Genomic DNA, 24,219 nt, shown 5'->3' on the forward strand with positions numbered 1-24,219 from the left:
TCATCTCAGTTCTCTTAAGGACTAAGTCGTGTCCTTTTTTTTGTAGCATGTGTCTGTTGAATGAGTGAAGACTTCACATTTTTAAATTGGTCCCCAAGAATCTTGGGCTCTGTTTTTTAAAATGTTCCAAAAATAAACTGGGCTTGGGGGGCACTGAGTAGAATGTTTTCCACAAACTTTCTCATTCATGACCATCTTTTGGCAGCCTGGTAGGTTGGAAGGTGAGGTGTGTGCTACCTGGAAATGCATTTTGGGCAAGGTGGTCACTGCTTTAACCACCTAGGAGTGTCTGAAAATGATGACCACTCCAGTCTACTGGAGAGGTCACTGAGGAGAGGAGCTACAGTGGCTCCAGGTGAGGCTCTTGTGGCCATCAGGGCCCCTTCTCAGGCCCAGAGGTTCCCCCCGCCACACCTGCTTGGGCCTGAGGATGGATGGGAAGCCAGCCCTCCAAGTGGAGGTTTTGGAATTGTAGGTTTTGAGCGAGGTTCCCCAGCGATTGTTAAGAACAGGCGTGTGTTGGGAAACCCTGGCCTTAGAGGGGCCCAGCGTGGTTTCAGAAGCCCAGACACGATGTGTCCACGTGAACCTGCTTGAATCCCAGCTAGTAGTGCAGGGAGTGGCAGTGTTCCTTACCCACAATGGGCAGGTGAAGTACAGCACCTGTGTCCCCTCTCGGTGAGACTTGCCACACCCTGAGCTACTTCCTGGGGCGTCACCTCCCTGTTTCCCCCTCGGCACTTGCTGGCCACCTGGAGTCCCTGGACCCGGCATTTCGCTGTTACACCCGGAGTTGCCCGTGGACTGTTTGGTTGGCTTCGTGTGCGTGGGGCCCATTGCTGGAATTGCTGTATCTGACAGGAAGAGAGGACCTGGGGCCCGGCCCCAGGCACAGCGTGGCCTCCTGCGGCAACACTGCCCCCCTCTGTGGCAGACACTGCTCTGCACTCTGCCCACCAGGTTTGCGGGGCAGTGTTAATGCACATTCCTGAGTCCCGCCCCTAGAGTCCGACTCAGTTGGCCTGTGTGATCCCGACCTGCAGCCAAAGCCGAGAGCCTCTGACCTGGTCACGAGAGTCAGCTGGAAAGTTTATTAGGAACACAGGTCCCCAGGCCCTGTCCGGAGTTGTGATTCTGTGGGTTTGGGGGACTAGCCCAGGCCTGTGCATGTGTGTGAGCCTCCTGGCCACTTCTGGGCCAGGTGGGCCCAGCACACTGGGGAGCCAGCTGGGGAGCCCCAGGGCGCCGGGTCCTCCCTGCAGCCTCTCAGCGTCTCCCCACTTCACCCCAGGGAGGTGGTGCTTGGGAGCAGGTCATCAACTCTTTTTTTTATGGGCGTCAGGGGTAGCCTTGCCCTGCACATGGCTGAGTCTGTCCACTCTGCCAGCTGGGTCCTGCCTGAGCACCAGCAGGTACAGGCGGTGCCTGGGTTCTGGCCCCCTTAGGCATTAGATGCGGCCCCCACCCTCCCATGCAGCTCATATATGGTGGGGATTGTTGGGGGGACCCCAGTGAGCCTTGTACTTGCCCTGGGGAACCACAGCTGGGAGAGCCCCTCAACCCCAGTCCCCTTTGCAGCTCCCTGGGCAGAGCCTCAGCGTGACAGTGTTGCTTTTAAAGGTGAAACATGTAGCCCGGCAGAGCCTCAAGGTGCTGCCCGCCGTGCGGGTGCAGAGCTGCTCCTTCACCTCGGCGTCTGTGTTGCAGGGACTGTTTCAAGGCCTTTTACGTCCACAAGTTCAGGGCCATGCTGGGGAAGAACCGGCTCATCTTTCCGGGTGAGAAGGTAACGTCTGGGTCCTGGGGTCTGACTGAGCAGCCTGGCCCTGAGGCTTCTGCTGTCCCTCCCACACGTGGCCTGGATGCCACAGCCCTGCAGCCCCTCCTTGGGCTTTGGGGTGGACTTGTTGTCTGGGGCTGTCCACGAGGTGGGGCGGACACGCGTGCCAGAGACGTGTTCAGTGCTGTTCTCCCCCAGGTGCTCCTGGCGTGGTCAGGGGGCCCTTCGTCCAGCTCCATGGTCTGGCAGGTCCTTGAGGTAGGTCTGCAGCACCCTCTGGGCCCAGGTTGCCAGGTGGAGCTTCAGGGCGAGGGGACTCTCGGAGCTCTTAGCAATGCCCCAGTTTAGCGCCGTCTGTCTGCTCAGCCTGCACAGCAGTGCAGTTACTGGAAAACACTGGCTGCAGCTCAGCCAAGTATGACCTGGGGAGGGGAGGGGAGGGAAGGGAGGTTGCCAGGTAGAACGGGGAGCAGCAGTGTAGGCCAAGGGTGCGGCGCGTGGCGGGGGAGGGGGGACTCAGGCTGCACATGGGCGTGCCCGAGGGTGGTGCAGCTGTGCCCTGGCGCGTCCCGGGGCAGCTCGGGATGTCCAAGGCAGGTCTCTCCACACTCTCAGTGGTGGGTACTGACTGGAGGAGGCTGTGGCCACGGGAGGGTGGGCAGGATGAGAAGGGAGGGGTCAGTGGCCCAGGATGGCACCCTGTGTGGCACTTATGTGGCTGGTTTTCTGCTCTCACCTTAAGGTCCCCTGCACCTGCCTGGGTGGTGTCGAGGTAGCCCCCTGCCCCCACACTTGTCCAGCGCCTGGCACTGTCCTCCTGTGCCCGGCCACGCCCTGCCCTCTGCACATTGTTACTCGCGGCTCCTCAGTCCAGGGATGACCGAATGGTCAGGTGCCTGGGTAGGCGGCACGCTGGCCCCCATGGACCCAGCTTCCTCTTTTGGGGCATCGCTGGGACGTCAAGGACAGGCTGGTGAGGGGCGACCTGTGAGGTTTCTGCAGATGGGGCTTTTGCCCCGGGGGAGGGAAGACCCCATCCGTCAGACTGTGCAACCTTGCCTTTGGGGCCTGCCTCGCACCAGGTCCCAACGGCCTTGCCTACGAAGTGGGGTCACTTTACCTTCTAGGAGGGCACGAAATCCCGATGAGAAACTTTCTCAGCCGGGAAGTATCCGTGGCTTGTGGCTGGGGACCACGTCTCTGACACTTCTCCCCCCAGGGCCTGAGTCAAGATTCTGCCAAAAGACTGCGCTTTGTGCCAGGGGTCATCTATGTTGACGGTACGTGTGGCTGTCACTCCCCCAGGAACCCAGTTGCCTGGGGTGGGCCCCGCGGACCCTCCGTCTGGTAGGACTCGTCGAGAACTGCTGGTGCCGTCCCCACATTGAGGCCCTGGTGGGGACATTTCCCTGAAGTGGACGATGGATGTGTCCACCGTCAGACGCACCAGCGTCCCTGGGTCTCAGCCCATCGTCAGGAGGTCTCGGGGGGTGGGAGGAGTGGCATGCAGCCCCTACCACGGGGCCCGGGGACTGAGAAGGGCACGTCCTGGTGACGAGGGCAGGGTGTGCAGGGGCCGGGTGCCGCTTCCCCAACCCTCGCTGCTGCGGGACAGCCACAGGAGAGAGCCCTGCCTGCTCTGAAAACACTCCCCGAGGAAAACAGCATCCTTCAGTTTTTACAGAAACCGCCACACCCCGTGCAGCCTCAGAGGACGTCTCCCTGTGGCGGTGGCCCTTGGTCCCCCCGCCTGGGCTCTTCTGCCAAAAGCCAGGATATGCCACCTCATCCTGCTGGTTTTTCAGAGGGAGCAGCCTGTGGCCAGAGCGCAGAGGACAGAGCAGAGACACTGGCCCAAGTGAAGCTGGTCCTGCAAACCGTCGGATTCCCGTGGCACTTGGTCGCCTTAGAGGAGGTGAGTCAGCCTGTCCCTGGTGGTGACCTCTGGGGCATCCATTGGGGGGCACATGCCTGCTCACTAGGCCAGCCCCGGGCCTCTGTGTCCTTGTGTGTTTGTGAGGGTGGGTACAGGCCTTGGCCTCACCGCCCTCTCCCACGTCCCGAAAGGTGTTTGGCCTGCCGCCGTCGGTGCTGTGCTGCTCTGTCCCGGAGCCGACAGGGGCCGAGGGGGCCTACAAGGCGGCCGTGGACAGTTTCCTCCGGCAGCAGCACGTGCCTCAGGGTGAGGGCGCCCAGGACGGCTCTAGCCCGGCCCAGGAGCAGGGGCAGCTGTGCCAGCCCCCCATGCAGAAACCCCTGGGCCTCCCGAGCCTGGCAGGGTCACCTGCGGCTGCCCAGACGGAGGCTCTGTCCAGACTGTTCCACTCGGTGAAGACGCTGACGGCCAAGGAGGAGCTTCTGCAGACCCTGCGGTGAGCGCCGTCCCCACCCAGTCGTGGCACCACCCCCCACGGTCTCTAAGGACCCCGCCGTGGGGTCCTGGCCCCCCGGGCCTCTGAGGCAGTCTGCACTGCAGGACCCACCTGATCCTGCACGTGGCCCGAGCCCACGGCTACTCCAAGGTGATGACTGGGGAGAGCTGCACCCGCTTGGCCGTCAAGCTCATGACCAACCTGGCGCTGGGGAGAGGGGCCTTCCTGGCCTGGGACACGGTACGCAGGCGCCCCACCCTCCTCCTCCAGTCCTGGGGTCTTCCACACGGAGGCGGTGGGTGGAGGGGAGCACACTTGGGCCTCAGCCACACAGGCCCCGCCTCCCCCAGGGCTTTTCAGACGAGCGGCACGGGGACGTGGTGCTGGTGCGGCCCATGCGGGACCACACCCTGAAGGAGGTCGCCTTCTACAACCGCCTGTTTGCCGTCCCTTCAGTCTTCACGCCGGCCATCGACACCAAGGTGAGCTACAGGGACCAGGTGGGAGTGGTCTCCCCTCCACAGTATCAGAGGTCGCCAGTACACCCCCAGTGACCGGAGCCATGGTCTCTGTCAGTGCCAGTAGCAGCATTCCCCAGGGTGGGCTGCTGAGCACACCCTGGGCCTTGGAGGGGCAAGAGGCAGCTGCCCTGTCCCTGAGAGGGATGATGGGCTGTCATGATGCCCCTGCAGACAAACTGCAGTGGTGGGGGGGGGGTCATCTAACTGTCCCTCCAGCCCCTACCAGGGCAGACTCAGGGTCTGGCTTGCGGAGCCCCTTGCCTGGGGCCACATACAGCCCTTTCTCGCTGTTCCAGGCCCCCGAGAAGGCCAGCATCCACCGGCTGATGGAAGCCTTCCTCCTGCGGCTGCAGACCCAGTTCCCGTCCACCGTCAGCACTGTGTACAGGTGCGAGGGGGGGGGTGTGTGTGGCTGAGCTGCCACCTGTGCTTGGGCCTGGGATGGAGCAAGGCTGTACTGAGTGACCTGCCCCCACCCGCTGCAGGACGAGCGAGAAGCTGGCCAAGGCGCCCAGGGACGGCCGTGCTGCTGGACCCCGCTGCCTCCTCTGCATGTGCGCGCTGGACGTCGACGATGCTGGTCTGTGCCGGGTCTTTGGGGTGACAGTAGGGGGAGTGGGTGTTGGGGTTCAGCAGCCCCAGGGTCCCCTCAGCCTCTCTGTGCTTACAGACAGTGCCACGGCCTTTGGGGCTCAGACTTCACCGCACTTCTCCCCGATGCAGCCGCCCGCTGAGGCCAGGCCCCCCCCAGCACCCTGCTGCGTTCCAGGGGTGGGCAGGGCCCAGGGCTGCTGCAGGGGGGCCTGCGGGAGGTGAGTCCCTGCCCCTGGCAGCTGCACAGAGGGTGGGGGGACCACGCCCGGCCCGCACTGAGTTGCCAAGGTGGGGCACACAGCCAGCTCTGTTTCTGCAGGGAGAACCCCCACGTGTGCGTCATCGAGCAGCTGTGCTACGGCTGCCGTGTGAACATGAAGGACCTGGTGAGTGGGTGCCCCCAAAGCTGGCAGGGCTGGGCTCAGGGTACGGACGACCTTCCCCTCCCAGGTGGCTCGGGCAAGAGGACCACGCAGGGGCGGGTTCCGTGGCCGCACGGCCCCTCACCACGCTGGCTCTCTTGCAGCCCTCCCTGGACCCCCTGCCTCCCTACATCCTGGCCGAGGCCCAGCTCCGCAGCCAGAGGTACCAGCACCCCTCCTGGGAGCCCCTTCTGGGCGAGAGCTCCTGGGGGCTGGTTCCCACTGCGTAGCTTCCCCCGCAGAGCCCACGTCCTGCAGGAGGTCCAGGAGTATCTGATCGTGGACAGCGACGGGGAGGCCACTGAGAGCTGAGCCTCAAGGACTTGAGTGCAGGGACAGCAGGCACCTGCCCCAAGGAAGGCAAGGTGTGGGGGTCCCTGTGGTCATCTGTATAAATAAAAATGTTTTTAATTAGAAAACTCTACAGTACACAAAGGGAGGGCCAGGCCCATAGGGCCACCTGGGCGAGGGGACGGCGCGGCAGCACCACATGGGCGGTGGGGACACAGCGTCCTTCTGACAGCAGCATCAGGGCTCAGGTGGGCCGGGAGGAGCGGTCACAGCTGCTCCCCAGCCCCGGGAGTGCTGCGCACGGTGTGGCCGCTGCTCCTACTCCTTCTCTCGGGTCCACTTGATCATGGTCTCCGGCGAGCGGTACAGGAAGATGAGCTTGGCGTACAGCTCCTCCTCCAGCTCCAGCTCGCGGGTCTCCCGCACCAGGAAGATGTCCTGGCACAGCTTGAGAATGCGGTCCACGCACGGCAGCTCCTCGAACATGATGGAGTGTGAGATCTCGCTGAAGAACCCGCGCACAAACTTGCCGATGACCAGCACGATGGACACGTACAGCCCCATGATCCTGCCGGGCGGGACGGGGGTGAGTCCTGGGGCTGCCTGGAGCCCCCCACCACCACCACCACCGAGCCGCAGGATGTCCCTATGCTGCACACTCACCCGTAGCCAGCCAGGAAGCCGAGGCTCGGCGGGCTGACCTTGTCACTGAAGATGACCATGGGCAGCAGGTTGCAGTCAGCCTGGCAGTCCTGCAACTCGATGACCCACCACTCGAGGAAGCCGGTGGTCCCTGTGCCCACGCGTTCCCTCCGCAGCTGGAGACGCACGCCAAGGTAGTCGGCCTCTTCATCTGTGTCAGAGCCAGGAGGCAGTTGGGGCTGGGGCTGGGGCTGCCCCTCTCAGGGCCCAGGTTGCGTCCTGCCCACCCGCCGTCCCCACACTCACCAGGCTGCAGCTGCTTCACCGGGTTGGCTTCGGGCCCGTTGGGGGCACGGATGTACTTAGGGAAGAGGTTGGGGATGACCCTGTGGGGAAGAGCCGGCAGGTCAGGCCCAGCCCGCCCTCCTGCCCACGCGCGGCCATGCCCCCGGCCCACTCACACGGACTGGTCCGAGGTGCCCTCCAGCAGGCTGGCCAGCTGCAGCCGCGCAGTGCTGTTGGGGGCCAGGTCCAGGGTGTGCTTCTCGTTGGTGTACTCCACGGTGCCGCCCTTGGCCAGGTCCCTGCAGGGGGCACAGTGTGACCCACCAGGGCCAGTGCAGGGCATACGCCCCGGGCCCGCCCCGAGTGCGGGACACACCTCTGGAAGTTCCAGGTGAAGCGCAAGGTGATGTCAGCAGTGCCGTTGTACAGCTCCCGCTTCATCTGGGCCCGGCTCGGGGGGCTGATGCGCCACAGCGCCCCGGAGCTGCCCTCAATCTGTGCAGTGACGATGTCCTCGGGGCTGTACTGGCTGATGAACTGCATGGCCAGCTGGGTGCAGGTGGCCCTTGTCAGGGGCATGCAGCCAGCCACCTCTTCCCCCCACAAGCTGTCCCCTCCTCCCAGGCAGCGGCAGGGTGGAGGCCACTCACCGGGTCGAGGTCGAACTTCCCGGACAGCTCCTCATAGGCCTGGGCAGTGAAGGGGATGATGGACGGCTGCTGCGCGCTCATGGTGAACAGCGGCTGGGGGGACGAGGAGACGGGCTGGGAGCCTGCTGGGACCCGCACGGAGCCCACCAGGGTCCTCGAGGACAGGGGAGGGTGGGGCTGAGCCCAGGTGGCCTGCAGGTGCTCACCTCGTAGCCACCCAGCTTGAGGGTGACGGTGACGTCGATGGGCTGGTTGACAACACCGACCACAGAGCGCACCAGCGACATGAAGAGCAGGGGGAACCAGATGATGGCGATGAGGAAGAGGATGATGAGGCCACCCATGCCGTACTTGACAACCTTCTTCTTCTTCTGCCCCTTGGGCTGCGGGTATTTCTAGGGGGGGATGACACAGGATGAGACAGGTCACCTGCTCAGCTCCGGCCTGGCTCACCCGGCAGCCCACAGTCCAGCCTTGACACAGACCGCAAGGCCACCGTAGTCGGGACAGGACAGGGGTCCAGAAATAAACCCTCACGTTAGGGTCAAGTGGGTTCAGACAAGGGCGTGGGTGGTCTTCCCAACACACGGTGCCGGGACAGCCGGGGAGCCCTGGCCCCACGCATAACCGAGAGTGAAATCTAAAACTCCTATGAGGAAAAGGTGAATCTTCAAGACCTTGGATTTGGCAAAGGACTCTTCGCTGTGCCACAAAACACAGCCGAGGAAAACACACAACATGAGCCACAGACGCCACCAAGAGGCCAGATGACGGCCCATGGCGTAGAGTGACGTGCTAAGGACCAGGCGTGTGAACTCCTGCAATTCAGCAGTTAAAAGATAAGAAAAGTGTACACGGTCTGAAGGTGGGGAGCCATCTCACTCTGTGGTTCACTTACAGATAGAACTTGTTCTGCTACTTTGCCTCCTCACCGCTGCACTTGGCTGGTCTCGAAAGGAAAGTGTCAGAAACAGTCTGAACAGACCTTTGTCTGAAGACATGCAAACGGCCAGCAAGCGCAGGAAAAGGTGCTCAGCAACGCTGGTCACTGGGGAAACGCACGTCAAACCAGCTGCACTGCAGGGACAGCGTCCAGGCCACAGAGCAGGCGGGAGGCGAGGGCGCAGCTGCTGCAGGAACGGCAGCTCTCGGGCATTACGCGCACAGTTAGCACGTGAACCCGCGGCTCTGGGTGTGTGCTCGACAAAGAACACGTCCACACAGAAGCTCGTACTCGGGGTTCTAACAGCAGGATTTGCCACGACCAAGCGGGGACAGCCCCTCAGCAGGTGAGGGGTAAGCCGGTGTGGTCCTTCCACAAGGGGACTCACAAGAACAAAATGCAACCGAGTGCTGACTCACGCAACACCACAGATGAGCCTCAAAGACAGGCTGAGGAAGCAGGTCACGTGAGCACAGACACGACGTGGCTCTGTTTCTGTGAAACGTCCAGGCCAAGCCATAGAGACAGGACATAGGTTGGAGGTCACCAGAGGCTGGGGGTGGGGAGAGGCAACCGGTGGGTTTCGTTTGGGAGGCGACAGAAACGTTCTAAGTTGACTGTGGCGGGGGACGCACAACCCTGTGCCAGAGACCACTGACCCGCACGTTTCAAACCAGTGAATCACGTGATGCGTGAATTCTCTCTCCAGCAAGAACACGGACACAGGCCCGTCCCTGCTGACCCGCGCCTGCCCGACAGTGCCGAGTCCCTGGGGGAGAGACACTCGCGCCTGGCTCTTGCGGGGCGGCCCACCCGGCCCCCACCGCGGGCCCAGATACCTTTTCTGTCTCACGGCTGCACTTGATGATGAAGATGTTGGCGTAGATGTCCTCCACGCACATCCAGCTGGACAGCGACAGCGTGGTGTCCGTCCACACCCAGTCCATCACCGCGCGCAGCTCCACCAGGAACGGCACCAGCCGGAACCTGCCCACAGCCCGGGCTCCCGTCAGCGCGTCTCCCACGCGAGCCGGGCCGCGGGCCGCACCTTGCCCCCCCAGACCCTCAGGCCAGACCCACACGCACCCCTGGAAGAGGAAGAGGTTGAGGTGGTTGTACTTCTTGGTGAGGAAGTTGCCGAGGATGCGGGTGGGGTAGCCGCAGCGGATCTGGTAGGCGGACAGCGCGAAGTAGATGCACTTGACGAAGTACCACAGCTGGGCCACCGCGTTCTGGCTGAACATCCTGGACGGGCAGGTCAAGGGCCCGCTGGGACCGGGCTCCTGGAGGCCGGAGCCCCCGAGGCCCCCAGCCCAGCCTGCACAGTAGGGGAGGGGCAGGTATCCCCCCAGCACCTCCGCGGGGCGCCCACCTCTCGGTGACGGCGGGCAGGATGAAGAACATCCAGAGGTGGATGGCCAGCACCAGGACCACCTGGAAGGCCAGCTTGCCCAGCACGGTCTTGCGCAGGTAGAGGGCGCGGTCGACGACCATGGTGCTGAACTGGATCAGCAGCATGACCAGGAAGGCCTCCGGCACCTGGTCGTCCGACAGGGAGGACGTGATGTCCGTGGCCGCCGAGTGTTTCTGTGGCCGGGAGAGCACAGGTCACTGGGAGCTGCAGCCCGGGGCCCAGCAGCTGCCACACTCCGCCTTCACTGAGGGGTCCCAACCCGGCTCACCCCAAAGGCCCAGAAGCCAAAGATGATGATGATGAAGTCAACAACGTCCGCCAAAAACATGAGAGCGTAAACATCGGTGGCCGCACGGTACTTAGTGTGCAGGATGTCGTGGAAGAAACACCGCAGTGGCTGGTACATGCTCTGGGCCCTGCGGGTGGGTGGACTCAGCTAGGTGCCGCCTGCCCCACTGCCCCCACCGCCCAGCCGCTCCCAGGCCGGGTGACTCACAGGGCCAGGCAGAAGCTCTGCAGCCGGAGCCCGGCTGCCCTCACTCTTTCTCGGGAGCGGCTTGGCTTCTTCTGTCTCCCCGAGGCACCCTCTGTGTTCTCTTCCTCCTCCTCCCCATCCTTAGCTTCTGTGGGGGAGAAGCCACCACTCCCTGAGCCCACTAGCGACTGGGGCCAGCCCAGGGCTCCTGCCCAACCCAAGAGGCCGGCAGGAACCTCCCGGTGTTGGGAGCAGGGGCAGCAGGGGCTGTTTCCCAGGTCGACAGACCTCACCCTGTGTCTCGGGCACCAGGGCCATCCTGGGATCTGGGCAGGCCCTGCAGGGGGCCTGGTGGTCTCTCGGGAGGGAGAGGCCCTCCCCACCCACCTCCCCACGAGCGTGGGGGGCAGCAGCTCCACGCGGAGCACTCGAGGGCTGTGGTCAGAGCTACGATACCGATGGCTGCTGGTCCTTCGGGCCCTGGGCTCTCTTTCTTCCTCCTCAAACGCAGACTGATGTTCCTCGTGCTGCGGGGCTTCTGCTCCGTTTGGGGCTCTGGGGCCCCATCCTCGGCTCCACCCCTCACTTCTACCTGCACGTGGTCCTTGGTGGTGGCCTCAGGGACCCCTGAATCCTCTTGGGGCCCCTCCTCAGCCCCCTGCTCCTTCTTGCTAGTCCTGTCGCACTCCTTGGACAGCGGGTCCTCCTCATGGTCCCAGAGGCCGTAGCACTGCGGGAGAGGGCGGTGAGGAGGCCGGCGGGCGCTGGGCAAGCGCTGCCCACCCGCCACGGCCGCGGCTCACCAGCAGCTGGGAGCGGTGGAAGAAGAGGGCCATGAGCTGCACCAGGTCGCACTGGACGTAGCCGTCCGTCTTCTCCAGCCCCAGGATGCGCGGCGGGAAGTAGGGCTTGTTCTCATAGCGCCGCCGCACGGCGTGGGTGTTCCAGGGAAAGAAGCCGAACTGGAACAAGTACTTGGTGACCACCGTGACCTGTGGGGAGGGGGCTCAGCACGGGCTGTGGGGGGACAAGGCCGCCCCATGCCCACCCGCCGGCCTGCCCACCTCGGTGAAGACGATGGCGGTCATCCAGAAGCGCTTGCTGGGCCGTGGGATGGACAGCATGGCCCACAGGAAGACCAGCACAGGCAGCACCAGGGAGTTGGCTGAGGCTGTGACCATGTGGTTGAGGATGATGACGAAGTAGCAGAGCAGCTCCGAGTGGGCGGCCACGCACTGGTACAAGGCCCGCAGCAGCCGCAACGCCCGGCTCTGTCCCTCCGCGAACCGCTCCGCCTCCTCCAGCTCCGGGATGCGCAGGCACCTGCGGGAGACCACTGAGCTGGGGCCGCACGGCCACGCGAGGCCCAAAGGCCTGGTCAGCCACCCCGGGGACAGATGGGCTCCCAACCCTGGGCTGGCTCCAGGACGGCTCCGCCACGTTCCCCCCGCAGGGCCCAGCGAGGGCAGCATCGCCGAACCTGTCCAGCAGCAGCTCGCTAGCCGTGCGTGTGCGGGTGCGAGCGCCGGTCGGAAGCTCCTGGGAGCCGCGCAGGGAAGCCTTGGCCTCCCCGGGGTCGGTGACAACCTCCTCGCTGCCACTACGCGTGTGGTAGCCGGTGCTCAAGGGGCTGCTGGCATCAGTCGTGCTGCTCAGCTGCTCCTCGGGCCCCAGCCCGCTGTGGGAGGAAGCGGGTCAGAGCCAGACCTGGGCTTCGGGCAGGGAAGGGAGGAGCCCCAGGTGCTCTGGTGGACATGGGGACAGTGAGACAGGGTGGCTGGGCAGGGCCCTGCCCTTCAGTGGCCACAGCTGAGGTCTGGGCGCTTGAGGCCGTGGGGAGGGTCCTGGCTCACCACCAGCCCCGGGGCCAGCGCCCACCTGGACGCCGTGCTCGGTGCGTGGTGGGCCTCCGAGGGTCCCGGCAGCACAGCCTCAGCCTCGCTCGTGTACAGCTGGTCCAAGACGCGCAGGCTCACCTCTCCATCCTGCAGGGCAGCAGGGGGTCCCCGAATGTGGCGCAGCCCAGGACAAGGTCTGCCAGGGTCCAGGCGGGGAGGGGGGGGGCACAGACGGGCCAGGACATACGGGGAGTGGGGCCCTGGTGAGCCAGGCGGAACCATGTGGGGGGGCGATGGGCAGGGCCGCGGCTCACCTGGAGGAGCTGCTGCGTGAGGAGGTAGCGCTCCGCGAGCAGCACGTCACTCATGGTGCGGTGATGCCTGGTGAAGTCGCGCAGCCAGTGCGTCAGCCCGTCCACCAGCGCCTGCCCCAGCACCCACAGGAACTGCGCCGTGCTCAGCACCCGCTGCATCACGTGGCTGCGGCCTGCAGGGAGCGCGCGGGGTGCTGGAGAGGTGGGCGCCGGCCAGGAACGCCCCGGCCCCCAACCCTTGGGCCCACGCACCTGCCACCTCCTCCTCAGGGTCCTCCGGCTCCAGCTCCTGGTTCTGGCCACCTGGGCACAGGGTCGGGGTCAGTGTCTCGGGCCCTGCGGCTCCCCCGCCAGTGCCCCCACGCCCACCAGCTCACCCGGGTGCAGCTGCCCTGCCTGCTCCTGCTCCCGCTGCCGCAGCACCGTCTGGGCGTTGGTCACCCACGCCTGGTACGCCATCTGCGGGCCCGGCCCTCGGGGTTAGGACTTGGGCCTCCCCAGGAAGAGGAGGACAAGCCCAGCTGGGATGGCACAGGCCTGGCCCCAGGTCCCCGTTGTCTGTGCCCACTGGGGACCTTCGTGATGGAACCCGAGGGGCCGTGGGGCAGACCCCGGTACAGGCAGCCCACCCAGCCCGTCACTGCTGTCGCTCACCTGGAAGGCGCTCTGTGACGGTGGCCTGGGGTCCTCAGGCAGGGCCTCCTCCTCCTCCTCGCTGTCCGACTCAAACAGGAAGTAGTCCCCGGAGTGGATGACTGCAGGCAGGGAGGGGCTGAGAGCCAGCCTCCCCCTCACAGGGCGGCCCCCCAGCACCCCGGCCAGACCCCCTGGTCCGTTTGTTCAGTTTGGGGCGGCAGTAACAGGCCCAGGTGTGCTGCCAGCACAGGCTCCCACCACCCGCCCCATGGGGAGAAGCCCCGGGCAGGCGGGGGGCTGGCGGCACACGCACAGGACACAGGCCGGCGTGGGGCCGGCGCAGACAGAGCGAGCGAGGGCAGGCGCGACGCACAGCCAGCACGGGGGTGCAGAGAGGACAGACTGCAGACTACAGCGAACGCGCAGACCGCGGAATCTGAGAGGCGCGAGAGCACAGGAGAAAAGCCCAGCCGGTTGCCGGGGGCCCAGGTTAAGTCCGCACTGAGCCCGTCACTAAGGTGTGACTCGGAGCAGGTTCTGGGGCACCACCGTGGGAGGGGCTCCCCCAGAAGGCAGAGAGAGGGGCACGTGCTCGGGCCAGAGAGGCTCCCCCGACCCACACGGGGCTGAGCAGGTCCCCCGGCTTGCTCGGGGCCTGGGGGCAGGGAGGGAAGCTGAGACGGCAGCCAAGGGAGGGGCGCCTGTGGCAGGCCCGTTGGGGGTACCTGTGGCGTGGTCCAGCCAGGGCCGCCACCACTGTCTCCGTGGCAGGGAGGAGCCCCCTGGACTGCCAGGCCCTGTGGAGGGGCAGGGTCAGCGTGAGCGGTGGGCATGGGGACAGCCCTGGAGGCTGCAAGAGCCACCACCTTGGGGACCAGATGGGCTTAGAGCTCCATGGGAGGGGGGTGTGTGGGGTCGTGGGGCTCAGAGCCTGGGGGGAGGAAAAAGCCCACATGTGCAGACAGTCTTGGGGCAGCGCTGGGCCTGCGGGACAGAGGATGACCACGTGGCACAGGACAGGTGGGCTGGGAGCCCTGGGACATCGCACGGCACGGACGCAGGCAGACTCCAGTGGGCACAGACATGCCGGACACGGTGGCCCGTCCACGCTCACCTGGCTCCTGGCCGGGGTCCTCTGGGCGGCTGCGGCCGGCCCGGTGCTTCTCCTGCTTGGTGCGAATGCGCTCCATCCTGCCGGGGGAGGAGACTCAGCATGGCTGAGAGGAAAAGTGTGGGGTGTCCCCACCCAGAGGGCACATACTGTCTTTTTAGCTGGGCCAGGGACTTCTCCTCTGCCTTGCGGTGGATGTCGATGCTTTTGAGACTGGCGGCGTTGTAGAGGGCAAAGCCTCTGCAGGAAAGGACAGGGCGTTGACCCGGGGACTGAGCCCACCTCCTCCCGGCAAGCCTCCCTGACCTCCCTACTCACACTGAGGCCCCCTCCCAACACGAGCGCCCACCAGGGAGGCAGCTGCTCCACCCATACCCTGCCCCTCCGTGTTGTGTCTAGTGAGGGAGAAGAGACCTTCCTGCCACCTCAGTCTCACGCGGTAGGAACCATGCGAACCGAGAGGCCAGTAAGTATGATGCTTGCCCACCTGGCGCCAGAGCTCAGCCGGGGGCGGAAGGCCCTCTGCCAGGGAGCATGAGGCACGGCCACTCAGGGCTGAAACGCCAGCCAGCCAGACCGGGCCGCACTCCCCCCGCGGAGGGCTCATCCTGCTTTCTCTAACGGAGCCGGCATCGCGGGTGGCGGGAGCAGCGTGTGACAATGCCAGCGGGTCTGTGTTCAGCCCTTCAGTTCTCCTGCCAGGGACATGCCGGCGTCACGGCAGGCCCGGCGGCACCCCTCACTGCCCACCTGGAGGCCTGCAGGGCCGTGGCCTGCAGGTCGGCCCTGACGTGCAGGAAGTAGTGGCTGAGGAACACCCGGCGCTGCAGCAGCAGGAAGAAGAAGCAGATGCTGTCCCAGATGATGCCGGCCTCCTCCACGGGCAGCGCGCAGTCCTGGTCTCGGGCCGTCATCTCCTTGGCTGCGGACGGGCACAGGCCAGCTCAGGCTCGGCCCAGGGGAGCAGGCGTCCCGCGCGCCCCAAGCCCCCCGCCGCGCACTCACGGTCATAGTAGCCTTTGACGGTGCACACGAGGCTGAAGAGCTGGATGACCCAGCAGAAGCTCGTCTGCATCTGCTCCACGAACACGCAGGACAGGAGCTGGGCGGGGGGCAGGGGTCAGCCAGGCCGTCCCGGCGGAGGAGCAGGGACGCCGACCGGGCCCGAGCCGAGAAGGGCGGGCGGGCTCACCGAGAGCATGTTCTTGGAGACGATGACGGTGACGTTGTAGAGGATGAGGCAGTCCCAGAGCACCAGCTGCGCCCGCGTGTCCTTCCGCAGCAGGCTGGTGCCGAAGAGCAGCAGGTAGAAGCAGGCCAGCAGGTAGCCCAGCCCAAAGATGCTGATGCGCGTGGCCCCCGTGACAAACACCACCACCAGCACCAGCCAGAACAGGTAGCGGAAGACGGCCACCTTCAGCATGTCGAGGTAGGACCTGCGGGCGGGGCTGTGACTGCGGTGCCCCCGCCACCCCTCCCAGAAGGCCCCCTGGCGGCGGGCGGCCGGGGCCCCACCTGCAGTGGATGAAGTTGGGCACAGGATTGGGCTCCCCCCGCAGCGGCTCCAGGTGGTCAGTGTTGGCGCCGGCCACACGCTGCCACTCCTCGGTGCGCTCGGCCGCGAACACCTGCCACTGCTGGGAGGCGCAAAGCAGCAGGACAAAGTCACCTGCGGGACACAGGAGACGTGGCCGCGCTGCACCCCAGCACAGCGCACATGGCGGGGCGGGGCGTGTGCTGCCAGGGACCGAGCGTGCGTCGGCGTGTGGGAGCTTGGGTGACCACGCCCACCCGCCAGCACGAGCACGTGCGATGTCAGCGAGTCCGCGTCAGAGTCTGAGGACACGGCTCTGCGTACATGTGCTGCTCGTCTGTGCGTCAAGGCACGTGGGCTGACACGTGGCCGACTGCTCACCACGGGGCATCAGTGTGTGCGCAGCTGCGCGCACACACAGGTCTGCACGGGGCGGGGCGGGGGGCTCCCTGGCAGGTCCTGTGTGCACGCAAGAGTCGGGCCCCGCAGTCCCTCATGGACGTGCGTGTGGGAGGCAGGTGCACCCGTGGAAGGCCGCCCGCTGGGAAACACAGGGCCTGGATCTGGCTGGCAGGGTCTGGAAAACCCGTCCCCTCGTGGCCCCACAGATGCCCCCAGGGGTGGCGCATGGGGAGCGGCCCAGCCGGGCAGGACTCACTGAAGAGGTTTGTGGAGTTGGGGGCCCGGAAGAAGTCAGGCAGGTACAGCCACTTGATGAGCGCAGAGTTCATGGGGATGGCCTGGCTCCAGCGCCACGGGTAGTCTGTGCGGGGGCGTCGGGGGCGTCAGGCCCGTGGACCCCAGATGACCCTCCCCTGGAATCACTCTCACTCCCACTCACACTGGAATCGAGAACTTAGGGACCCAGCGGTTCCAGATCATTCTTACAATACGTGTTTCTTAACCGAGTAACCGAGTAAACTGTGCATCGACCCCCACCCCCAGGGAGAGGGGACCATTGACAGGCCAGATGGCAGCAGGTGGCTTCACGGGGGGCAGGGCGGGCAGGGCAGCCTCCCTGGGGAGCAGGCAGTGTCTGGAATGAGGTGTGGTCCACACGCCATCATAGTCTATGATGACATTCGTAACACATATGTGTACGTGGGCATAAATAACATATGACATATATATGAAATAACCCAAAGCTAGGAACAATCAGACATCCTGTAACGAGGAAGCCGACCGCGGGGCATCCATCCTGACTCCGCGGATGCCACTCAGGATGCCACCCAGCAACGAGAAGGAACAAAGTGTCCGCGCTCAGCGACCTAGACCACCTGAAACGCACGTGCTGAGGGAGGGGACCAGACACAAAGGCTACGCATTGTGTGACTCTGGTGACGCCCAACCAGGCAAAGCTATAGGACGGGGCACGGCTCAGTGGCCATGGGGGAGGGACAGCGCTGGCTGCAAGGGGCCGCACAGCGCACGTTCAGGCTGATGGAGTGTTCCGGAAGGGCTGTGGGGGCTGGATGCACAGCGCCATGCACGTGTCAGATCGAGCGGAGCTGTAACCTTGAATTTCACTACGTTCAAAAAGTCAGCCTGAGTGTTGGGGCCCCGGGACGCGGCGCAAACTGCGACAAATGAATCCGTCTGGGTCACCACTGAACGACACAGCCTCATGGGGACGGCAGAGAGGCCGACCTAGTAACTCTGGAAAGATGCGGACCACAGCCAAGGGGGTCCGGAGGCGGCGGCAGCCCCACAGCAAGGGGCGCACCTGGCGCCCACACGGGGGTCTCCACGTCCCGCTCTCCGTGGACCACACCGGCTTCGGGCTGGCAGGGAATCTGGAGGGCAGCAGGAGCACGGGGCGTGGAACACGGCTGTGCTTGAAAGGCGGGGACAGGCACAGGGGCCGCAGTGGGAACATGGAGGGGCACAGCAAACGGTCCCACCTACACAGATACGAGTAACCGAGTAAACAGACGGCGGGGAGAAGGGACAGCTCTTCAGATGCCAGTTAACAAGTGTAGAAAGGGCTGCAAAGTCACCACGGGGAAACAGCGAGTAGCAGCCGCTGGCAGGAGCCGCCGACAGGCGCCAAGGTTAGCGGTGAAAGCATAAGCAGAGACAGGATATCTACATAACCTTACGGCATCCTCCCCCAAATAAACACCTGTTAATTACAAAGAGAAAAACACAGACTTCACGTGAAAAGCCCAGCAGACACCACCGTGAGGATGATAGTTAACGTCACCTGTGATAGGACACGTCCACCCGACAGGACGCACTGGGAAGGACACCTCCCATCTGTGGTGTCGCTGCCCCAAATGCAGGACCCAGCCCGGTGGAAAAGCACCAGACAGTCCCAGACAGAGGGACCCTCCACGAAACAGCTCGGCGCTCCTCAGAAGACTCAAGGTCAGGAGAGACAAGGAGCTGCCCCAACAGCAGAGGACAGGGGAGGACGAGGGGAGCACTGCAGAGCCCACGTGCGCCTGCGGCCAGCGCCTGGCCGGCAGCGTCACACCGACATCTGCTGCTCGGTCTTGGTGGTGTTCTCAGCCCCGGGTGAGGCCGACACTGGGAAAACTGGGTGAGAGACACTTGGAAACTCTGTCCCACTTCTGCAGCTCATTGAAAGTTTAAAAAGCAAAAAAAGGACTGCTAATGCATCGACATGGTGAACCTCAAGGTTACCTGCTGCATGAAGGAAGGTGCCAGGCTGTACAGACCCACCCCTGGAAGGGGTGGAGTTAGAGGAGGTGGGGGGCAGTGCCAGAGGCTGGTAGTGGGAGGGGCTGGGCTCCGCGTCTGCCAAGGCTCACAGAACCTCACACCAGAAAGGCTCCCACCGTGTGCGGATTATACCTCCGTGCACCGGACTCTAAAAAGCACCAACAGAGCAAGTCAACAGCAGACTGGCCCAGACCTGAGACATCCGAGGGTAAACGCGGATGGGAAGGGACCAGACAGATTCTCTGCAGAGAGGAGGCCCGTGGATCTGCTGATAAAAACCTCGAAACGCAGGACGGTGGGAAACGAAATCTCTGCTTTACAGAAAACCTAACAACGAACACACCAGCAACCACAGAGACAGAAAAGTCCACCGTGAGGTCCCACCGGTGGCCGACTCGGGACAGCCCCCCAACGCCACCGCGCCAGCGTGGGGCAGGACACCCACGTGTCTGCAGCGCCAAGGCACGGGGCAGGCTGGGGACACCCCCGCACAGCGGGGAACGTGACCCTTCGGTCGTGGCGCGCTACACCGCACGCCCCGAGCCACAGGCAGCGGCCCCGCTCTGCTGATGCTGCTCCCCAGGTGTTCACTGGGCCCGAGCGTCTGGGGCCGACCAACACGTCCCAACCTCGGGGTGCCAGCAAAACCACAGGCCGGACTCTCCAGAACATCAGGAGAGACAAAAGGGGCCGGGCAGCCTGGGCCAAAGGAGACCGAAGACTAAACGCACGTCGGACTGGCCCCGTGACACAGGAGGGTGGCGGGCATCGCTGTGAGGGTGGGGCCGCCTGGCACAGGGGACGTGTCGGATGATGCAGGCCACTGTGACGGGCCCCCGCGGCACAGAGGGGACCCCCCCTCTCAGGAAACACGTGCCTGAGGCAGTGTTGGGCACGACCAACCCGCACACGGCCCAGAAAGGGTACACGGAGTTCTTTGTGCTGTTCTTGCAGCTCGTCTGAAGGTTTGAAGTGTTTCGAAATAGAATATCGGGCAATGAAGGAGAAGGAGCGAACAGGAGACCACGGAGGAGGCCAGGCCACCCCCAGGGATGACACGACTGCAGCTGGACAGGCCGCGGAAAGCGTGACGGTGCATCGGTGGGGGCTGGCGGGCTGTGGAGGGGAGGGGAGGCCTGAGGGAGCCCAGGACGGTGGGCAGGAGCCCAGGGCAGACGCGACACACCCAGCCGGCCCGCAGTCATGCACTCACCCATGCACAGCGCCGGGGGGACGCCCAGACACAGCAGGTACTGATACAGCAGGAAGAGCGTGAGGAACAGGCAGTAGTTGGGCCAGAGGCGGGCGATGACCCGGCGGTGCCGGCGGGTGAGGATGGCCACCAGCCAGCAGCCGTGCAGGAGGACCATGAAGTTCATGCGCTGCCCAATCACATTCACGGCCATCAGGAAGCAGATCTGGGGGGGCGGGGCTGGACTGAGCGGGTGGGAAGGGGCCTTCCGGGCCCACCCTGCCCAGCCTCTGGGCCCAGACAGCAGGCTCAGCCCTGCCACACGGGGCGGGGGCACCACGGCCCACGCCGCCTGCCTGTGGGCTGGAGAGGCTCGGCACAACCCCACCACGTGGGGGGAAACTGAGGCTCAGCGAGGCCGTCTCCACGGCAGAGTGAGACCCTAGGCCAGCCTCCCCTGCCTCCTCAGCACCCACACACCGTAGGGGCAGCGCTGAGCCCATACCCCAGGCAGCCCGAAGGTGGGGATCCCCCGGGACGGTGCAGCCCCCAGTGGCTGTGCCCTGCCTGGGGAGAGTGGCACCGGCCTCACCTCCAGTCCGAACTTGTAGAAGAAGAAGTTGATGAAATACTTGAGGCAGCTGAGCAGGTCGCGGTCGAGCCACTGGCGGGTGCCCTCGGCGCACACGGCCTGGGCGGGCAGCGGGGCCAGCTGGTGCTGCCGGCGGTGGTGCTCCTGGCGCCGGTAGACCACGGCCTCGAAGATCAGCAGCAAGAGGATCTGCAGGTGGTTCTGTGGGGGGCGGTTGGTCAGGGCAGTCCGGCCGGCCCGCCCGCCCGCCCACCCAACCCGCCCCTCACTCACCTGGATGTAGCCGAGGTTGGGGAAGCCCTTCCGTACCCCAAACCAGTTGGCAGGGTCCACGGGCCCCCGGTACAGCACGGACTGGTTGATCTCTGTCACCAGCAGGTTGGTGCTGTTGGGGAAGGGCTGGCGGGGGGCTTGGTGTTAGCACCTGCTCCCAGGCCAGACCCGGTGGGCGGGGCAGCCACAGCTCCAGGCCAGGTCTAGGCCGGACAGCAGCTGCCCAGCCAGGGGTGCAGAGCTCAGCCTCAGAGCCACCTTTGTGGTAACGAGAGCCATGGGGACCAGGAGAGTAAAGAGATGTCCGAGGGAGGTGGGACGGCCCTCCCTTCTCTGAAGCAAGCGCCTCTGGCCTCGGCCAAGTCAGGACACGCTAAGCTTGAGGACGCCTTCGTGTTGGGGAGTGGGCCCTGGGCCTGCACAGAACAGGTGGAAGGACACCTCCTCCAGGAAGCCCCCCCAGAGGACGGACCTTCTATGTCCGTTGCTGGCCCCCCATGCTGAAGCAGCAGCCCCTGGCGGGCTCGAGAGCACAGAGCTGCCTGGCGCTCCCTCGGTCCCCACCCTGCCCGCTGGGTAGGGCCCGGGCGCAGCCTCACCTCGGTGCAGTTGCTGGAGTACAGGTGGGGGTTCACGACCTTGAGCTGGTACAGCATCTTGCACACGATGATGATGCAGGTCCACACGGTGGACAGGCAGGAGGCCATGGGCCGGAAGCGGGGGTAGGGCAGGGCGAAGGCCCACAGCGCCACCAGCAGGAGGTTCATCACCGACACCTGCGGGGAGGCCAGCAGGGCGGGCTGGGAGTGACCCCTCATGCGCAGGAAAACCGAGGCTTAGGGGGCAACCGGCCTCCGCCACACGCGCACCTCCTTCAGGGCCACCCAGACGGTGTACAGGGCCACCAGCTTGAAGACGTGCAGCTCCAGCAGACGCCGCACGAACACCTGCACGCGGGTGAGGACGTCCGAGAAGCCGGCCGCCAGGTCCAGCAGCCGCTCGGCCACCAGGCCCCACTTGCTGGCCATGCCTACGGCGGGGGGCGGTGAGGAGGAGGGCCGGCCTGAGCACAGAAGGGCACGAGGCCTCGCATCTGCCTGGTGGGGACTGTGCTCCTCCCCACCCCCACTCCCGACTCACCCTCAGGTGCCTGCGTGGCGGGACAGAGGCCGGCAGAGGTCAGCTCCGCGGCCCTGGGCGCCTCCTCCTCCAGCAGCGGGGTCCCGCTCATGGCGTCCTGCCTGGGAGGGCCCTAGAGTGTCATTCCCCACCGGAGTTCCTGGGGCTAAAAGGAGCCCCGGCCTGCTCGCCCCTGCTCTGTGACCCCCGCCCTGTCTGCTGCAGGGACCCGTGGCCCCACCCAGGCCGCCAGGGTCAGCTGAGGTTCTGCTCCCCATGACCTCCATGCTGCCCCCAGCCCGCCCCAATCCCTCTGGCCCGGGCCAAGCCTGCGCCAGGCAGGACGGCCGCACCTGCGAGCCCAGCACAGGAGGCGGGCGCGGGGCGGGGGCACGTGCGCCAGGTCGGTGAGCCGCATGAAGGGCCGGTGGAAGTAGTGCAGCTGCAGGATGCAGGCCAGCAGGAAGAAGCCGGGGATGAGGATGCTGGAGAAGAGCTCGGACACGCTGAACTGCTCCAGGCCCAGGTCCCCCAGCCTGCGCGAGGGGCGGCCGCGTCAGCCCGGCCCCAGGGCAGCCGCACGCCCCACCCACGTCGGCCCGGACTCACTGCTCGTCGGTGAAGCCCGTGAGGTTGCGCCAGTACGCGGGGAAGTCCTGGAACTGGAAGGTGTAGACGGCGACGAGCACCAGCATGGTGTAGGCCACCACGAGCCACCAGAACAGCTTGAGCAGCTTGCGCCACAGGCTGTAGTAGACCTGCGGCGGCGGGGCACAGGCGGTGAGGGACGGCGGAGCGGGCAGGCGGAGGGGGCGCTACCGGGGGGCCCCGCGCCCCAGCCCGACCCTGCCCCCAGGGGCACCTGGAAGAGGGTGAGGCAGAGCAGGAAGAGAAACATGTAGACGATCTTGTAGACGACCAGGCGGCCGGCGAAGCTGACCACGATGAACATGCCGGCGCACACGTAGATCCAGTACTTGGCGTAGACGCCCTTCACCGTCTTGCCCAGGCTCCGCAGCAGCGTCTGTGCCCGCGTGGGCTCTGCAGGCCGAGCGGAGGCAGGGCGACGGTGTTGGCCAGCAGGAGGGCACCCCCGCCACCCCCGAGCCCGGCCCCAGCCCCGCCGCCCACCTGCCGTGGTGACCTCCGCCAGCTCGGCCGCGGCCTTCCCCGCCTTGAGCAGCTTCTCTTTCACGAACTGGCGCAGCAGGAGCCAGAAGGTCAAGGTGTAGAGCAACTGGGACAAGCAGGGGCGTCACTGCGGCTGGGGGCCAGCCCCTCCTGCACCCGCCTCCCCAAGGCACAGCCGCCCTCGCGCTCACACCTGCGTGGGGTGCGGCCGCACAGGTTCACACGTCCCCGTAGCGTCAGGTTCAGATGTACACATGCACATGCAATCACGTCAACACGCAGGCACACGCATCTGCTCACACGCAGGCACAAAGGTTCACAAATCTCACACGAGATACAACCCACGGGCCTGTAAACACGTGGCAGATGCTCTGGCACACGCCTTTCCCACACAGAGACACGGTGCGCTGCGAACACACGAGCTGCACGAGTCGCTGAGACTCGAAGCTAAGCGCGCTAATGGGGTCTGCGTCAGGCAGACAGAGGACGCGCCGACACGGCGTGCAGCGACACAGGGACGGTGCCCGTGGCAACACGCGATCCTTCATTCATTCACTCGACACTCGGGAGGGCGACGGGGACCCCGTGGTGACAATCAGACCCGGGCCTGCCCTCCCGGAGCTTCCCATGTTGGGCAAGCGGCTCCGGGCAGACCGGCATCCTCCTCACGGGTCACACGACACGCCAGCACACGCGCTCCCAGGCTGGCGGGGACACTCACCATGGCGCCGAGGTCCAGGCAGGGGTAGCGGGTGTGCTCCAGCCCCAGCTGGCGCAGGCTGACGGGGCCCAGGGTGCTGGGCAGCTCGGGGCGCAGGTCCATGGCCCACACGTAGCGCAGGCCGCACAGCGCCAGCCCGTACAGCAGGATGCAGGGCGCGCACAGCACGGCCAGCTGCCGGCGGCTGCGCACCGTCCAGATGAGGCAGGCCCAGAGCAGCAGCACGAAGGTGAGCCAGCTGTGGTAGGTGATGCTCCACACCTGGGCGCGGGGCGGCAGGGTCTGCACGGCGCCCGCCCAGCCCCCGGGCACGGCTACCCAAGCCCCAGGGCGGCAGCACGGGACTCAACGCACGCACACGCGTGCACACCCGCGTACGCGCACGCACCACCCCCCTCCCAGCGCTCACGGAGAGCCCAGGCCCCCCTCACCATCATGGCGATGAGGGCGCACACGTAGCTCTGGTCCATGAGGAGGTGACCCAGGCCGTGCAGTGGAGACGGCTCCCTCGGCTCAGCCAGTCTGGGGCGCGCTGCGGGGCGGGAGCAGAGGTCAACTCAACGGGGTGGGGGGCGCACCAGAATCCCTTCCCACGCCTGACTGTGCCCTAAAATTTGGGTAGTGAGCAAGAACAGGGCAGCAGGGAGCCGGGGTCAGCAGATGGGCAGGAGGGAGCCGGGGTCA

At 65.4% G+C, this 24,219-nt stretch overlaps 2 protein-coding genes across 3 annotated transcripts in view; one reads left to right on the forward strand and one right to left on the reverse strand.

Annotated features, from left to right (window-relative positions):
- Window positions 1–6,218, forward strand: part of CTU2 (cytosolic thiouridylase subunit 2 homolog (S. pombe)) — a 7,850-nt gene extending 1,632 nt beyond the window's left edge. The window contains exons 2-14 of one of the 2 annotated variants that reach the window (XM_012657690.1): window positions 1,708–1,786; window positions 1,979–2,038; window positions 3,000–3,060; window positions 3,586–3,695; window positions 3,848–4,152; window positions 4,257–4,392; window positions 4,503–4,634; window positions 4,970–5,061; window positions 5,159–5,253; window positions 5,344–5,485; window positions 5,587–5,653; window positions 5,794–5,852; window positions 5,932–6,218. In XM_012657690.1, the coding sequence (XP_012513144.1) occupies window positions 1,748–1,786; window positions 1,979–2,038; window positions 3,000–3,060; window positions 3,586–3,695; window positions 3,848–4,152; window positions 4,257–4,392; window positions 4,503–4,634; window positions 4,970–5,061; window positions 5,159–5,253; window positions 5,344–5,485; window positions 5,587–5,653; window positions 5,794–5,852; window positions 5,932–6,001 (1,368 nt within the window). In that variant the 5' untranslated portion in view covers window positions 1,708–1,747 and the 3' untranslated portion in view covers window positions 6,002–6,218. Of the gene's footprint in view, window positions 1–1,354; window positions 1,787–1,978; window positions 2,039–2,999; window positions 3,061–3,585; window positions 3,696–3,847; window positions 4,153–4,256; window positions 4,393–4,502; window positions 4,635–4,969; window positions 5,062–5,158; window positions 5,486–5,586; window positions 5,654–5,793; window positions 5,853–5,931 lie in introns of those variants that run through there. The other variant, XM_012657689.1, reaches the window with a different exon arrangement.
- Window positions 6,219–6,248: 30 nt separating this feature from the next.
- Window positions 6,249–24,219, reverse strand: part of PIEZO1 (piezo-type mechanosensitive ion channel component 1) — a 28,630-nt gene continuing 10,659 nt past the window's right edge. Inside the window, exons 10-50 of the mRNA XM_012657688.1 lie at window positions 23,967–24,067; window positions 23,536–23,796; window positions 22,815–22,920; window positions 22,546–22,724; window positions 22,293–22,441; window positions 22,037–22,219; window positions 21,705–21,805; window positions 21,434–21,594; window positions 21,164–21,340; window positions 20,565–20,690; window positions 20,292–20,492; window positions 19,721–19,925; window positions 16,481–16,585; window positions 15,804–15,957; window positions 15,481–15,724; window positions 15,294–15,390; window positions 15,039–15,210; window positions 14,439–14,528; window positions 14,292–14,368; window positions 13,903–13,974; window positions 13,196–13,296; window positions 12,919–13,000; window positions 12,794–12,844; window positions 12,542–12,714; window positions 12,268–12,374; window positions 11,870–12,067; window positions 11,454–11,712; window positions 11,193–11,381; window positions 10,846–11,119; window positions 10,411–10,537; window positions 10,183–10,330; window positions 9,873–10,087; window positions 9,587–9,745; window positions 9,340–9,487; window positions 7,764–7,952; window positions 7,558–7,650; window positions 7,284–7,456; window positions 7,084–7,206; window positions 6,929–7,008; window positions 6,644–6,833; window positions 6,249–6,548 (exon numbers count right to left, since the gene is read on the reverse strand). Of these exons, the coding sequence (XP_012513142.1) occupies window positions 6,299–6,548; window positions 6,644–6,833; window positions 6,929–7,008; window positions 7,084–7,206; window positions 7,284–7,456; window positions 7,558–7,650; window positions 7,764–7,952; window positions 9,340–9,487; window positions 9,587–9,745; window positions 9,873–10,087; window positions 10,183–10,330; window positions 10,411–10,537; window positions 10,846–11,119; window positions 11,193–11,381; window positions 11,454–11,712; window positions 11,870–12,067; window positions 12,268–12,374; window positions 12,542–12,714; window positions 12,794–12,844; window positions 12,919–13,000; window positions 13,196–13,296; window positions 13,903–13,974; window positions 14,292–14,368; window positions 14,439–14,528; window positions 15,039–15,210; window positions 15,294–15,390; window positions 15,481–15,724; window positions 15,804–15,957; window positions 16,481–16,585; window positions 19,721–19,925; window positions 20,292–20,492; window positions 20,565–20,690; window positions 21,164–21,340; window positions 21,434–21,594; window positions 21,705–21,805; window positions 22,037–22,219; window positions 22,293–22,441; window positions 22,546–22,724; window positions 22,815–22,920; window positions 23,536–23,796; window positions 23,967–24,067 (6,290 nt within the window). The 3' untranslated portion in view covers window positions 6,249–6,298. The remainder of the gene's footprint in view (window positions 6,549–6,643; window positions 6,834–6,928; window positions 7,009–7,083; window positions 7,207–7,283; window positions 7,457–7,557; window positions 7,651–7,763; window positions 7,953–9,339; window positions 9,488–9,586; window positions 9,746–9,872; window positions 10,088–10,182; window positions 10,331–10,410; window positions 10,538–10,845; window positions 11,120–11,192; window positions 11,382–11,453; window positions 11,713–11,869; window positions 12,068–12,267; window positions 12,375–12,541; window positions 12,715–12,793; window positions 12,845–12,918; window positions 13,001–13,195; window positions 13,297–13,902; window positions 13,975–14,291; window positions 14,369–14,438; window positions 14,529–15,038; window positions 15,211–15,293; window positions 15,391–15,480; window positions 15,725–15,803; window positions 15,958–16,480; window positions 16,586–19,720; window positions 19,926–20,291; window positions 20,493–20,564; window positions 20,691–21,163; window positions 21,341–21,433; window positions 21,595–21,704; window positions 21,806–22,036; window positions 22,220–22,292; window positions 22,442–22,545; window positions 22,725–22,814; window positions 22,921–23,535; window positions 23,797–23,966; window positions 24,068–24,219) is intronic.

This window comes from Propithecus coquereli, unplaced genomic scaffold (genome assembly GCF_000956105.1).
Source record: "Propithecus coquereli isolate 6110/MARCELLA unplaced genomic scaffold, Pcoq_1.0 Scaffold557, whole genome shotgun sequence".
Taxonomy (NCBI): domain Eukaryota; kingdom Metazoa; phylum Chordata; class Mammalia; order Primates; family Indriidae; genus Propithecus; species Propithecus coquereli.